General features: G+C 39.0%; 1 protein-coding gene across 8 annotated transcripts in view; it reads right to left on the reverse strand.

Annotated features, from left to right (window-relative positions):
- Positions 1 to 13,753, reverse strand: part of EXOC1 (exocyst complex component 1) — a 56,781-nt gene that overhangs the window by 41,325 nt on the left and 1,703 nt on the right. For 5 of the 8 annotated variants that reach the window (XM_073341990.1, XM_073341988.1, XM_073341987.2 and 2 more), the window contains exons 2-6: positions 7,592 to 7,725; positions 6,193 to 6,323; positions 3,209 to 3,368; positions 2,214 to 2,234; positions 245 to 432 (exon numbers count right to left, since the gene is read on the reverse strand). In XM_073341990.1, coding sequence (XP_073198091.1) covers positions 245 to 432; positions 2,214 to 2,234; positions 3,209 to 3,368; positions 6,193 to 6,323; positions 7,592 to 7,715 — 624 coding nt within the window. In that variant the 5' untranslated portion in view covers positions 7,716 to 7,725. The remainder of the gene's footprint in view (positions 1 to 244; positions 433 to 2,213; positions 2,235 to 3,208; positions 3,369 to 6,192; positions 6,324 to 7,591; positions 7,726 to 13,753) is intronic. The other 3 variants (XM_073341991.1, XM_073341989.1, XM_073341986.1) reach the window with 1 other exon arrangement.

A 13,753-nucleotide genomic window follows, 5' to 3' on the forward strand; every position in this document is an offset into this window, starting at 1 on the left:
CCACTGGGATTCGTGGTCTCATACCATACAATTTAAGTTCTCAGCCATTTTTGGCCTATTTTAAAAACAAAAAAAACCACCACCACATTTTTTATGAATTACACCTGTGCAATAGCTCCAGCTTTCAGTTACTAGTTAAATTATACTGTCGTGGGCAAAAATGCACTAAACTGAATTTAACAAGGTATGCCAATTCATTATAACACTTAAAAAAAAAACAAAAAAAAAAACAAGAAATCCTTACCCCATCTAACACCTGCAGCTCTCTGGATAACTTTTCTGCAAAGGCTTCAGCGTTAGAAATGGCATATTCACAACCTTCCATCATTATTTCAATGTCCTGTTCCTCTCTTGCATTTAATTCTTGATACTCATCCACAGCTTCTTCATCTCCTCCTGTTACACTCTGATTTTCTCCACTTGGAACAGATTCTTATAAGGGGAAGGGGGGGAAAGCCACAATGAACTCATTTTTGTAATAAAAAAATACAGAAAAAAGTGCTACCATTTTAAATGGAGATAGATAATTCAACCTCCTTTAAACAAAAGTAATTAGATTAGACTTAAAGACAAGGCCGCATCAAATAGAGGAAAGGAAACACACACAATACAATACAATACAAAAACAAACAAGCATGCATGTGGGCTAAGCCCTATATTTACTTCAAAATCTTTTGTAGGGTATAACAGCCAAAGTTAAACCTTCACACCAAGAAAGTTTGGAGAATTTCAGTAACACATCACAAGACATTCCCAGTTCATTCCTACCCAATTCCACAAGCAAGCCAAGAAAGCCTCATGGTCACTGCTACTGAAGACTGCTCATACAGTTAGCAGACTCAGCCAGGATATTACCTATGTAGACTGCTAGGAGAAGATCACCAACTACAGATGATATCTCCACCTTTATACTAAAACAAATTAGTAGAATTGGAGGCCACTTATGAGTTCAAGAAGCAAGGGGACTTACTCTATTACCCACGACGGAAAGTTAGATAAAGGGTAGCAATTGGCAAGATAGTTAATGTCAAGAGATTGTTTCTTTGGCAGGGCCACATCCTACTTTCACAATCCTGAATAATAGGTCTCAAACCTCCCACACTGGCCTTTCCAGCCATTAGGTGCCAAGGTTCAGCTCACAGGTAGATGTAAACAATTTTCCGCAACACATCTCACTGAGTTAAATCCAGTGGAGCCCACAAAGGCAGTTTACTAATTCCAAAATGGTAGCCGCTAACACAAAACCAAATGAGCCCTAATTGGCTGATCTTTTTGAATGAGCAGGGAGAAAATGCACAGATGCGTCCAAATATTTTTCATTAATTTCATGATTTTTAAGCAAATCTCATAGTTTTGGAGCCTGAGTAATGATTTTTGAATGCATGCGGTTGGCAGTGCTGTTTATTGGTAATTACTTTAAATTGAAAGTGCTAACATTTGTCACTCTTGGTAGCAATAATGATTGGAAATTTGTAGAAATGCCGATAGAAAAATTATGACACCCAAATTCTAACTTGATATGCAGATTAATTAGCGCTGCATTAATCCTGAGTTTGAGAATACTTTATGAGCAAGGTTTTCTTTTACAAAATGCCTGAAGTTAAACACCTAAATAAGTGGCCTGATTTTCCAGGGTACTAAGCACCCAACAAATTCCACTGAAGTTGGTGAAAGATGCTGGGTTCTTAACACTGCCCTTCCACCACCCAAAAATCAAGCCACTTATTTAGTATTTAGGAGCCAAACCTTAGGCACTCATTTTTGTAAATCTTTCCCTCTGCCTCTAAAATATGCTAAGAGTAATTCACAGAAGAAAAAATTGTTCTATAAATAGAAACTGAATTCACTGAGTAAGAGTAAAATTGATGCTCAACAGAAATTTCCCCACAGGAACAGGAAACAATGAAGGAAATGAGGATTACACCTAAAGACATTGATTAAAATAATCCAAACAAATATTAGCTGAAATCTGCCACAGGTTTCAGTGTTCTTTTGCTGTCACAGTAGTAAGCTTATGGAAACAGTTTGAAGACAGTGATCAAAAAAGCATACAAGACATTAATATAGTCCCATACACCTTCTATCACACACCTGAAACTTGCTTTCTCTAGCAATTTGAAAAGATATTCAATGAATTATTTCAAGAGAACAAAAGCAACTTAATTACCAAAAAAATCATTACACAAAAGAATAAAGGAAAAGGTGTTACGCACCTTCTGCAACTTTAGGTAGTTCTGGAGAATAAAAAGGTGTGAAAAAAGCAGAGGAAAGGAAGCAAAGATTATTAGCTGGGCAGAGTATGAACATTGTGTGTGTTTTTTTAAATGGCAACAAGGTTGAATGTTACAACATCACAAGTTTTGAAAAATTTGAGTTCAACATTAAAAAAGTAGGTTCCCAAGGAGTTTTTCACCTGTAAATACCACTTGAGTCTAATGGCTTGAACTCAAGCATATCTACACAAGTCCTTTTAATTGTTTAATACGAGCATATGACTTTTGCCATTTCTGATTAAATCAATCCATGAAGTGCCATCATTTCACTGCAATTTATACCAGATTCTAGCCATCTAAATGTTTTAGCCTTTTACAGTTTTACTTATATTATGATGATACAGAATAAGTTTACCCTGTTACATCAAAGACTGCTCAAATAAAATGGATTAGTCACTACATGCAATTAAATCCTACAAAGGTATTCCAAGATTTATATAAAAAAAGAGTATTAGATTACCCTGGAATAATCCTAAACAAATGCAAAAAATGAAGTTTACACACATTTGTATAACATAGTAAGATTTATACAACTGCACAAAGTTCTCCTCCTCTTAGATTTACTATGTAAAACCTTATACATTATCTTTATTGTTTTAGGGAGTTAGTGAATATTTCAATATTCACAAATTATTCTGTGTCTCCAGCATACAGACTGTTTCATTTGTAGAAAATGTCTTGTTCTATTTGTTAGAATAGTGAACCTGCTTTCCCCACAATACATACTTGTTCATTTGAAGCTACCTTTACCAATAGTGTAGTAAATGTGGAGAGATATAGTTCCTAGTATTTAAGTCGACCAATTGAATTAGTTAGTATTCCAAAACCAGACCTTGCATTTGCTTTTTATACACTTTAGTGAATATCTTTTACCACGATGGTGTAAAATGGTAAGTTTTGTTTGTTTTAAAATAAACACCATTATTGAATGTTACCTTCCAAAAGCTGGGCACTAACATTTATGAAGTCAATTTTCTTTCTAAGATATCTCTGGTTCAGTTTCCAGATACATGAAATGAAAGTGTTCTTTTCTGCTGTGCTGCTGGCAACCCATTTGTACACTTTGTCGAAATGCAAGTCAAATTCAGGATTTTCCTGCAAAAGACAAGAGAAAACTCATCAGGCTCAATTGGTTTTTCAAATAGTGGAATTACAGTTTCTAGTTTTTAAAAAAGTGGTCTGATGGTGGGACAGATGGAAGCTTTACTGCTGTCAATTAGTGGGTGTTGTGCTGAGATAGCAGACATACAAGTGTACTTTGATCATGGAGAGGCTCAGGGACTTCAGGTAAATATTCCAATATATATACATTCTAAAATATACTGTATGGTGGGAAAAGCATAATTCAAACCTTGAGGTAAAGAGATTACAGATTTGCATGAAGAACAAAACCATTTTCTTGAACTAGATCTGGTGACATTCTCACAGGATATGAAGACTCCTGTGACAGATCTTGGAGATTCATTTACCAGTACTATTTGCCCAACATGGTGCAACCAAAATGACCTACGCCTTGTCCTGTCTTATCTTTCTGACCACCAGAAGCAGCAATGGAACCAACAGGAAGGCATACAGTTGATCTTTGCCCCAATACAATCGGAACGCATCTGTTACTGCATCTTGAGCAGAACTATGGACTTTTTCTGCATTTTAGAGCTTTGTAGTTGCTCCCATCACTGTAGGATTTGAGCACTGGTGGATAGAGAACCAATGAGCTGCATTTATAAAATATTGCAAGATAGGGTTTTAGTTTTTGATGTAATAAGTCACTTACAAAAAGTAAACAATTTCAATTTTATTATTACATTTATCTTGTTGCACCCACCAATGAGAACGCTGCCTTGATTACACTGGATTAAAAGCTTCCTTTCATTAGCCACTTATATATCCAGCATCAACTGTACTGAACATAGCCTGATTTAAACTCCATAGTCTAAGCACTTTAGAATACCTACCTTTCCTCCAGTGAAAGTTTCACATCCTCTTAACGCTATACATTCTTGCAAATTAGACTAGCATTTACTGCGACACATTACTTGTATTGCTGCTAATGTTTCTCCTACAAGCAATTGGCACATGAAACTGGACATGATGGGAAATGAAATCTTCATTAGGACTATTTCCCACAAAGCACTATAAAAGAATCTCAGTTGCCTCGTCAGTATCAGCTGCTAAGTGTGATGATTAATGATACATTATAAAAAGTGTGCACGCATACACAATTTTATGGGTGGTGTGCATTATAGATGATGTGCGATGTGAAAGGCAAGGGTCCTGTGAAAAAAATAGTGTGTGATCCTGTAATTAAAACTATTGTAATAATGCATTCTCACAAGGGAGCTGAATTAAATTAAAGGTGCACAGGCAATGTTAATTCTGGCTTTTCTTAACTTTTGAGTGCTTGACTTTGCAACCATAGTTTTTATAAGCTATTTATAAATAGCTTAAAAATAGGACATACATAGAGAACGCACACACTTCAGAGACATATTAGCTTCCACGGAGTAAAGTCACTTGCTCTGAAAGTAAAGCCTTGATAGAAACAATACTTTTAGAGGAACCCTGACCCATAAGGAAGTTATTTCCCTAAATTAAATGTAGATTTTCTTTTTAATTGTACTCTTCTTAAAAGTTACAACCAACGTGTGTGTTAAACATATATTACAGGAGTAATAAAGTTAAGTGTATTCACCCTACTCTTGATGGAAATCTTCTACAAGCCGGTAAACCTAAATAACTTTTTTGATTATTCATATATAATGCCAATAGGCAGAACATTAAAGGGAAGAAAGAACGAGTAACGTGTGGGCTGGTCTACACTACCACTTCAGTCGATGTAATTTACGTCGCTCAGGGGTGTGAAAAAAGACAACCCTTGAGCGACGGAAGTTACGTTGACTTAAGCGCTGTCCACACCGGCACTACGTTGGCAGGAGGCATTCTCCCATCAACATAGCTTCCGCCTTTTGCAGAGGTGGAGTAATTATGCCAACGGAAGAGCGCTGTCCTGTCAGCAGAGCGCATCTTCACCAGACGCACCACAGCGGTTCAGCTGTGCCAATGTAGTGCTCTAATGTAGACCTGCCCTGCGTTTTGTCCCCACCACTCCCATCTCCCGTTACACACCAAGTTCTGAGGTATGAAATACTTAACAAAAAGAAGGAAAAGTTACCTTCTACAGAACAGAGATGATTTTCCAGGGCCAAAACCAAGTTACTGTTGTGGGCATGCATAATCTAGGATTTATGAAGAGGCAAAATACCTCAGGGCCATATACTTTTCAACAGATGGGTTAATGTTCTCATTTCTTGGGGATGGTTTACAAAAATGTATCTTATTACCATGTACATTTGTTTTAGACAGCTCTATCTAGGTTCTTATATATTGCTCATCACCACGGTTTCAAAGTGCCTTCTGGTACAAGCATTACTTAAAATCTAGCATGAATTATATATCAGCAGTAATGCTTTCATTCTACAAAGGTAGTCCATTTCAAGGGGACCTGAATTTGGAGGAGTAAAGATTTTATACAGCACTCAAACTGGGGAAAACAAGTAGTATTCTCTCACAAGTTCTTGCACACAAGCCAAGCTCTATCTACCTGAGATGTCTCTGACAGACTATGTAGAATAGATATTGAGAATACTATCACATGGCTCTTCTGGCTCCTCAGGCTTAGCTCCCCCTCACTGGAGTTCAGATTTGGGCAAGGCAGATTAGGGCACACGCAAAATGGACAGATGGCTGCCGTCCCAGTTCCCAACCCTCATGTGACGTTAGAATCTAAACTTTGTGTAGCTCACAGTTAAGAAGTTAACTTGGACTCGACAGAGCTCTGAATGAAAAACTTTTAAAGTCTCTATATAGTTAGAGAGACACATTCTAAACACAGGTCACACAAGCGTGAATAAATACATACTTTAACAGCATCTTTGGCATCAACAACAGCAAGATCTCGAAGTGCCCATGCTGTCTGTCTTTTGTAGAAATCGCCCTTATCAGATTTCTTCACCTTGACCACATTTACTTGCACTGGACGTTCTGTTGTCACTGTTAAGTACAGAATTACTTTCAGCAAAGAGTAGGGGCTATTTTAACCAGTAGTAATGTCAACTTCTTGTCTACATTTGCATCTGTGATTCTGAACAGATTTTCCCCTTCAGACAGTTAGCTTAAAGTCTCTATGTGTTGTAAAGGGATCCCTTCAGACACAGGCATGTCTCACTGCATAACTTCTAAAATCAGCTACAGTGCGATGTAGGCATTTGTTTTCTTATAGTAGCCCTAAAATAAAGTGATGAGTTTAAAGAGCAAAGCTGCATCTATAATGTAAAACAGAACCAAGGACTGACACAACCAAAATTAACCCCCCCACAAATATGGGCCTGACATAATATATTATTATTAATTATTAATTTGTATTATCATAGCACCTATGAGCCCCAGTTATGGACCAGGACCTCATTGCACTATGTGCTCTACAAACACAGACCAAAAAGATAGTCCCTGCCCTAAAGAGCTTACAACATAGGTAGCCCAATCAGTATCCACGGTTACATTATCGCAGGATTGGGGTGGAACAGTTAAAAAATAAATAAATCACTGAAGAATCAGGTTTGAATATAAAATTGCCCTCTCTGGTTAGGGTTATTATATGGTGGGGTTGGTTTGGTTTTTGTTTGCAAGGGTTCTGGGTTAGGCCAAATTGACACTAATTTGCCAGAAGCTTCTACTACTTGGAAGGCCTGCAACTAAACTCAGATACAAAGGACCAAAAGTATAAAGCACAACAAGATAGCACTCACATTTCCCCGGAGCTCCCTGCCCCAGCTTCTAATCAGTACACCCCAGCCCCTCTCCCTTCCCTTTGAAAGTAACCAGCATTATTAAAGGTGTTGAGCCTAAACAGCTATGCTGAACTTAAATCATTCCCAGCCAGTAATGCTATTCTTACCTGCCTCTAAACTAGGGATTTAGGGAATTAAATCCTAAACCCTCAGGTCACTTGCTGGCTTGACAAGCTCTCCTTCTAAGAAGATGCCTGGAGCAGGGTCCAGCAGGGCTTTAATACTAAAGCTTTTTTTGTTATGAAAACATGACTAATTTATTTTCACACTAAACCCTAACTGATTCCATCCATTTATAATAAATGGATGTACATGTTCTCTATACAGGAAAGGAACAGGCTGAGCATGAAAAGCAGTTGCCACTTAAAGAAATTAAATATAACTATTCATTTTACTTTATACTTAAAGTGAAAAATACTCAAAGACAATGAAAAGAAATACTTTGCTGTCTCTCTCAATCAACATGCATACCTGTGGCACACAAAAAGCAGTTTCTCTTCTTTTTGCCTGCTTTGCACACATTCACAATGCTCAATAAACGTTCATCATTTGGAGTGAAAATATCCCTCTGTAAGGCATGCTTGATTGCAGTCATTTTCTCCCAGCTGAAAAACAGGTTTAAAAAAGTCATTCCGAGTACAAGATAACGTTCAAGCACATTTATGAACTGGTTAAATACTGAGAACAGCAGTTATTTTCTTGATAGTAACTGTGGTTCTTCAAGAGGTTGTCATCTATGTGGATCCCCTGTGTGTGTGCAAGTGCCTCATCAGAATCTTTGAACAGTGCTGCCCACTGAGCCATGTCTGCACTATGCATGTCCCTGTGCCCCCACCTACCAAGGGCTTAAAGGCAGAGCTGCCTCAACTGTCCCTCAGTTCCCTCACTAATTCAGAATCCCAGGTACAGTGGGTGCCAAAAAAAGTGGGGATGGAGGATGACTCATTAGATCCATATGAATGAAAAGATCTCAAAGAACAGTAGCCATTATAAAAGGCAAGTAACCATTCTCTCTTTGAGTATTTATCTTGAAAGTAATAAACAGTGCCCCATTTGAAAGGTGAGATTGAAGAGATTCCTAACTACTACTAAACAGTGACTGTAAATATACCCCTACCACATTTGGCATCTTATCTTACAGCCAGGTCAAGGGCATAGGATTTAACAAAAGGGGATTACTCCACATAGTCCTGCTGATCTCAGATATGGGGAATATTTCTAAAGCCTGTGATCTTTGATTGCTGGTACACCTCTCCCTACAAACACATGATTGAAATACACTGCATAATACATTTAGGTATTCTCTTGGAAAAAATGGCCTGCCCTTTTGAAATGCTACTTATGGCAGCAGAATGTCTGTCTAAAGGGCTTTGTTCTATCAAAACATAACAAGTCCCTTGAAACTTCCAAAGTGTGGACTTTTTTTTTTTTCCATGGAGAAGAATGAGATTTTGGAAAGAAAAAAAGAGATTAATAGATTATTCCTAAAATTGTGTCAGATTTGGGATGAGGTCTCAACACCACCTTATCTCTGTGAAACATTGTGTGAGGGTTAGTGATGACAGCTTGTTAGTTTGCTGAGCCTTCTAGAGAATAAAATGGTGTAAAGAATTGAGAGAGGCTCAAAGAGGGGGCTCCATGAGTTTGTAAGGAAAATAAAGTAACCCCTTTAAAAACCTGGATACAATGGAGAGAAAACTATGTTTGAATCAGCTATGTGTGGGGTAGGCACGCCAAATGCACTGCAAGGTATACCTTAATGGAATTAAATGCAGAATATAATCAAGGATTATAGATATAGAGACCTTCAATGTGTCAAGGTTGCACTTAGCTGCCCAAACTGAAAATCTTTTCTATTTAGAGAAATAAGTTTTCCTCATGGAGAGCTTCCTGCTTTTCAGTAGGATTTCTTGAACTTGTAGCAAACTGTCAGTAGCATTCAACCAGCCAACATCCAGTCTGTCAGATGCAACAATTTTGGTTCCGGGTGAAGTATCTGACCTTGGGTTTGAGATACTAGTCTGGAGGTGCTATTAGAGACTAAATAGAGATCCGGTAAACAGAATTATCTTAACCAATATGGAGCTATCAGGATCAGCATGGCTGCATCCTCTCTGATTTGCCATACTGGCCTGGGTATCAGGGCAAACGGCAGAAATCCATACAAGACCTTGATGCCATGGTACAAAGAAGGATCCTGGGCTCATGCCTCCCTTGGACAAGCCTAGACAGTGCGTGTTCTCTTTTGTGGCAAACAGGTATATAATGGGACTTCCCCCACTGGTGAAATACTTGATATGATAGTGGAGCTCTTCAGAGACCACATATGGTTGGTAACAGATTGTCTACTTAGAAAGTCTGCTTGATAGTTGCTGACACCTGGAAGATGCAGAGCAGCTAAGGGTTATCCCATTTTGTCAGTACCACATTCATAACTTGATTGCCTCCTGGCAAAGGAGTAATCAATAGGCAACTCCTTGATTTTTAACACATCTGTAATGTATTACATAGTCTGAAACCCTACATGGTGAAATTCTTTGGAACAGGTAGGAATGCTATGCAAGTTTGATTGCTCATAATTCTAGAAGGTTTATATGTTTATTCACGTCCTTTTGGGACCAAATTCCTTGTATTTAAAAAGTGATCAATGTCTTTGTAGGACATCAATTCCCTTTAAGGAATTACGTTTGTTTTATCGATTGTTCGAAAAGGGACAACTTCAACCGAGTACCCCTGGATTTTCTTCTCCTGGTCCAAAGAGAACGGCACACTGAGCAGTGGGTGTGATACCCAGCTGTCACCAAGACAAAAACAGCGGCAGCTAAGACAACATGTAAGCAGACCGAGTTTGTTCAGGATGGGCATACTTTGAAGTCCATGGGCTTTGAATCTCCATTTTAGGCTTGAAGCACTGGCGGAAAGAACAAGGCAAAAACAGATTTAAAAAAAATTTTTTTTGAGGGGGGAATAAAATAAAATTAAAAAGGGAAGTTGTTGGTAATTAACACCAGCTAACTGTAAGAGAGAGAATTCTGTTAAGGGTTAGTGGGTGGTCACTGCTTGTTCCATCTTGCTGCCACAGGTGGTACATGGAACTGAGGGAGGGTTTCAGCCACTCTGCCCTGTACGATCTCAGATGATGGGGCATGAGGGCATACACAGTGCAGGCCTGGCTCAAGGTACATCCCTTTTCAAAAATTCCCATTTTGCACACATGAGATGCATGCACACTTAGATAAGGATCCACAAGGATACCTACTCAAAGAATAGACATTTTACTTTTCTGTCTAATTCTCCTGACCAAGGAAAGGACTTTAGTTTCCCAGTGACCAGAGAAACCAGAGATATACCCATTTGAAACAATTTTTAATGGTTCAACTCACATTACCGTGAGGGAGCATATGGGTGAGTGGAAGAAGAATTATGATAAAAACCTTTATATAATATATATGTAGCCATTCTGTACTATTAAACATCTTACTGCTGAAAACAAGTTTGCTTCTCATTAATTTCTTTATTTTAAAACCACACAAATACTAATAGCATTTATTGTTGAATGTTCAAGGAGACCAGCATATTGCTTTTGTTGGTGATGCCACTAGACAATTGAGTAGTGTATTAAAAGAAAAACAGTATTTTTACTTCCAGTGCTTGTTATGGGCTTTGACCCAGAATTCAAATGATCCCAGAATAGATAGATATTCTTTCAAATAGCTCATCGGAGTCTTTGAACCGGTCCAACCAGACGTCTCATATCAAACAGGATGTTGCTTTTGGACCTCAGCGAGAGTTTAAGTTAGTGCCTAATGCCAAACTGAAGGTAATCTTCATTATAGTCCCAGCCACTGCCTTCACTCCAAAATTCAGCCTGCACTCTACCACATTTATGCAGTGCACCTTGATATTATATGATGTTTATAGAGGTCAATTAAATGCTGGATATCTTCATGGTACTGCAAGATGTGAGTTCCCCTTCAAGAATAAAATATCCCATCAGATACTTTGTGAAACACCTAAAAACAAATTCCTGCATTTAGAGAGAATTTGAAAAACTAACTGTTGTGCCTGAGGAGAGGAGCTGTGAACCAGCCATTATATGCCTTGAAGATTGATTGCCTGGAACCTGACTCAGTATTCAATGGGAAGCCACTGTAGACAGCAGAGTAAAGATACGATATTCATTCTACTTGACCTCTCTGTAATTTTTGATGTAGTTCACTATGAAGTGTGGTTAATCCAACATAGCTAAAGGAGACAATGCAGCACCGCAATGTCGACAACGTTACTCCTCTTTACATCCCACCCCTGGCTCCCCCTCCTCTAGCATACCCAACAAATGGCTCATTTCTACTTTCAAGCCCCTTCACAGTCAATCTTCACCCTGTCTGTCTTTCATTTGCTATCAATGCTCACCTCCAATTGGCCCATGATGCCAGCTGGCCTCCATAACTCATTTGTTAAGTTTTCAAATAAGCACCTTTGTGCTTTCTCGCATAACTCCCCGTCATGCTTAGGAAGAGCTCACCATAAACATTCACAAAGCTACCCCATTATCTTCCTTCAAATCCCTCCTCAGAACTCTCCCTTGCTGTGATGCCTACAAAAAAAAACCCCAACAACCCTTGACAACAGGGTGCTTGTGTGTTGTAACCACCGCTTATGACCAATATTGTCTCCTTGTACTCCATCTGTCTACATCCATATGTTGTCTCATCTTGTATTTAGACTGTAAGCTCCTTGGGCCAAGGATTGTCTTTTTGTACTGTGTTTGCACAGCACCTAGCACAATGGGGTCCTCGTCCATGACTCGGACTCATAGGGGTCAATAATAATCATTCCTCTCTAATGGCATGTAGTGTACCATTACTAATGGTAATTAGTAACCATTAATGGCATGTAGTGTACCAATCAGCAACTGTTTCTCTTCCATAATCATCTTGCCTAAAAAGTCTTCTTAGGAGCTGCCCTTCTTCTCTCCTCCAATATGTATGTGAGATCACATCAATGTCTAGCAAGATGCTATAGACTCCACTGCTAACACAACCCAGATTAAATCCAGCTCTACATTGTCGTTTTCCTCAGACGCAACCAATGCTACCAGAAGGATGCCTACACATGCTCCTGAATAAAAGAAAGATGACAAACTCAACTCAAACAAAACCAAAGTAACACTGATCAGAAGAGGGGAACTGCTTTGAAGGAATAACAGAGTGTGGCCCTGGCCCTGCCCCTGCTTTCTTTACTTCAAGTGGTGCAAAATCTTGAGTCCTGCTAGACTCTTCACTAAATCTAGATTCCCAGTGGCAAAATAATCTACATTCATCAAGCTAAGAAATGGGAGCCTTTCCTTCTGGACAAGGATTTGACTACAAGAATCCACATGTTTAATCACCTCCAGAATGATTACTCCTGGGGGAATTCTGCATCACTGCATGTGTGCAGAATTCACATCCCCTGCAGATTTCTTTACTTCCCTGCAGAAAAATGACTTCTGATTGGGAAGCCTTAAGAGTGGTCATGTGCCCCTCCCCAGCAGCACAGGCAGATCAGTTTGGGTGCCTGGAGAAGCCAGTAGAGACATAAATCACCGCCAGGGAGGTTGGGCAGTCATGTGTGTGACAGAGAAAGACACACTGTCCCTCTTACACACACTCGGCATGGAGGGGCAAGGCTTTGGGTTGTTTTTGAGGAGGTAGGCATGGGGCAGTCTTGGTCCTCTCAGGCAGAGCAGAATGTAGCAGCCTGTCTATTTAGTGACTTATTCTTAGTGAACTGTTCCTGTTATCTTTGTGAATCCCGCAGGGGTATAAAACAGGTGTAAAAGTTTTAAGGCTCCTTTACATTGCCAGAATGGGGTAAAGGAGTCTTATTTTAAAGGACAGTATGGCTTATAAATGCTTATGGTATTTTAGTGATTAGACTAAATTTTTGGACTGAAAGCATTTCCTACCAAAATATGCTCCATGAACTGTTTGCTACTGACTTTTCTGGAGATGGTCAGTAGCCAATTTAAATTGTGAGTTTGATTCCTCAGCCCTCACTTGCTCTTCAGTTGCCTAAGATGTAAGTAACACTGAGCATATGATTGCATATATTTGTTGACTAATAACTAGAAATAAAGGGTCAAATTACTATTAGACTATTAGTAATAGCTACATTACTATTAGACAAAGGAGGTTTGGGGATTTCCTCCAATGCTCCCCACTCCCATTCTCCATCCATTGGACAGTAATATAAATAACCAAAATAACTGACATCAGCACGATTATATTGTGTTATTATTACAAATAAAATATGCAGATTTTTTAATTTTTTTGGAGCAGAATTCCCCCAGAAGTAAATTATTAATGCCACTCTGTATCTGGGGCTAGAAGTGGAAGTAACAGACTCTCCAACTTGTGCAGAATGTCATAGCCTCTTTCTCTTCAGTCAGATAGGCGAGTGGTGAGCACATCAACTCTGTGCACCAATCTTTCCACAGGCTTTACAGTCCACCCTCTAGTACCAGTTCAAGGCCTTGGTCCCAATCTTCAAAGACGTCAGTGGGCCAGGAGGACCCAGCTACATCAGAGATCTCATCTCCATATATATACCAACAAGACAGACGTGCTTTTCTGAGACAGTGCATCTGAC

Source organism: Lepidochelys kempii, chromosome 4 (assembly GCF_965140285.1).
Source record: "Lepidochelys kempii isolate rLepKem1 chromosome 4, rLepKem1.hap1, whole genome shotgun sequence".
Taxonomy (NCBI): Eukaryota; Metazoa; Chordata; order Testudines; family Cheloniidae; genus Lepidochelys; species Lepidochelys kempii.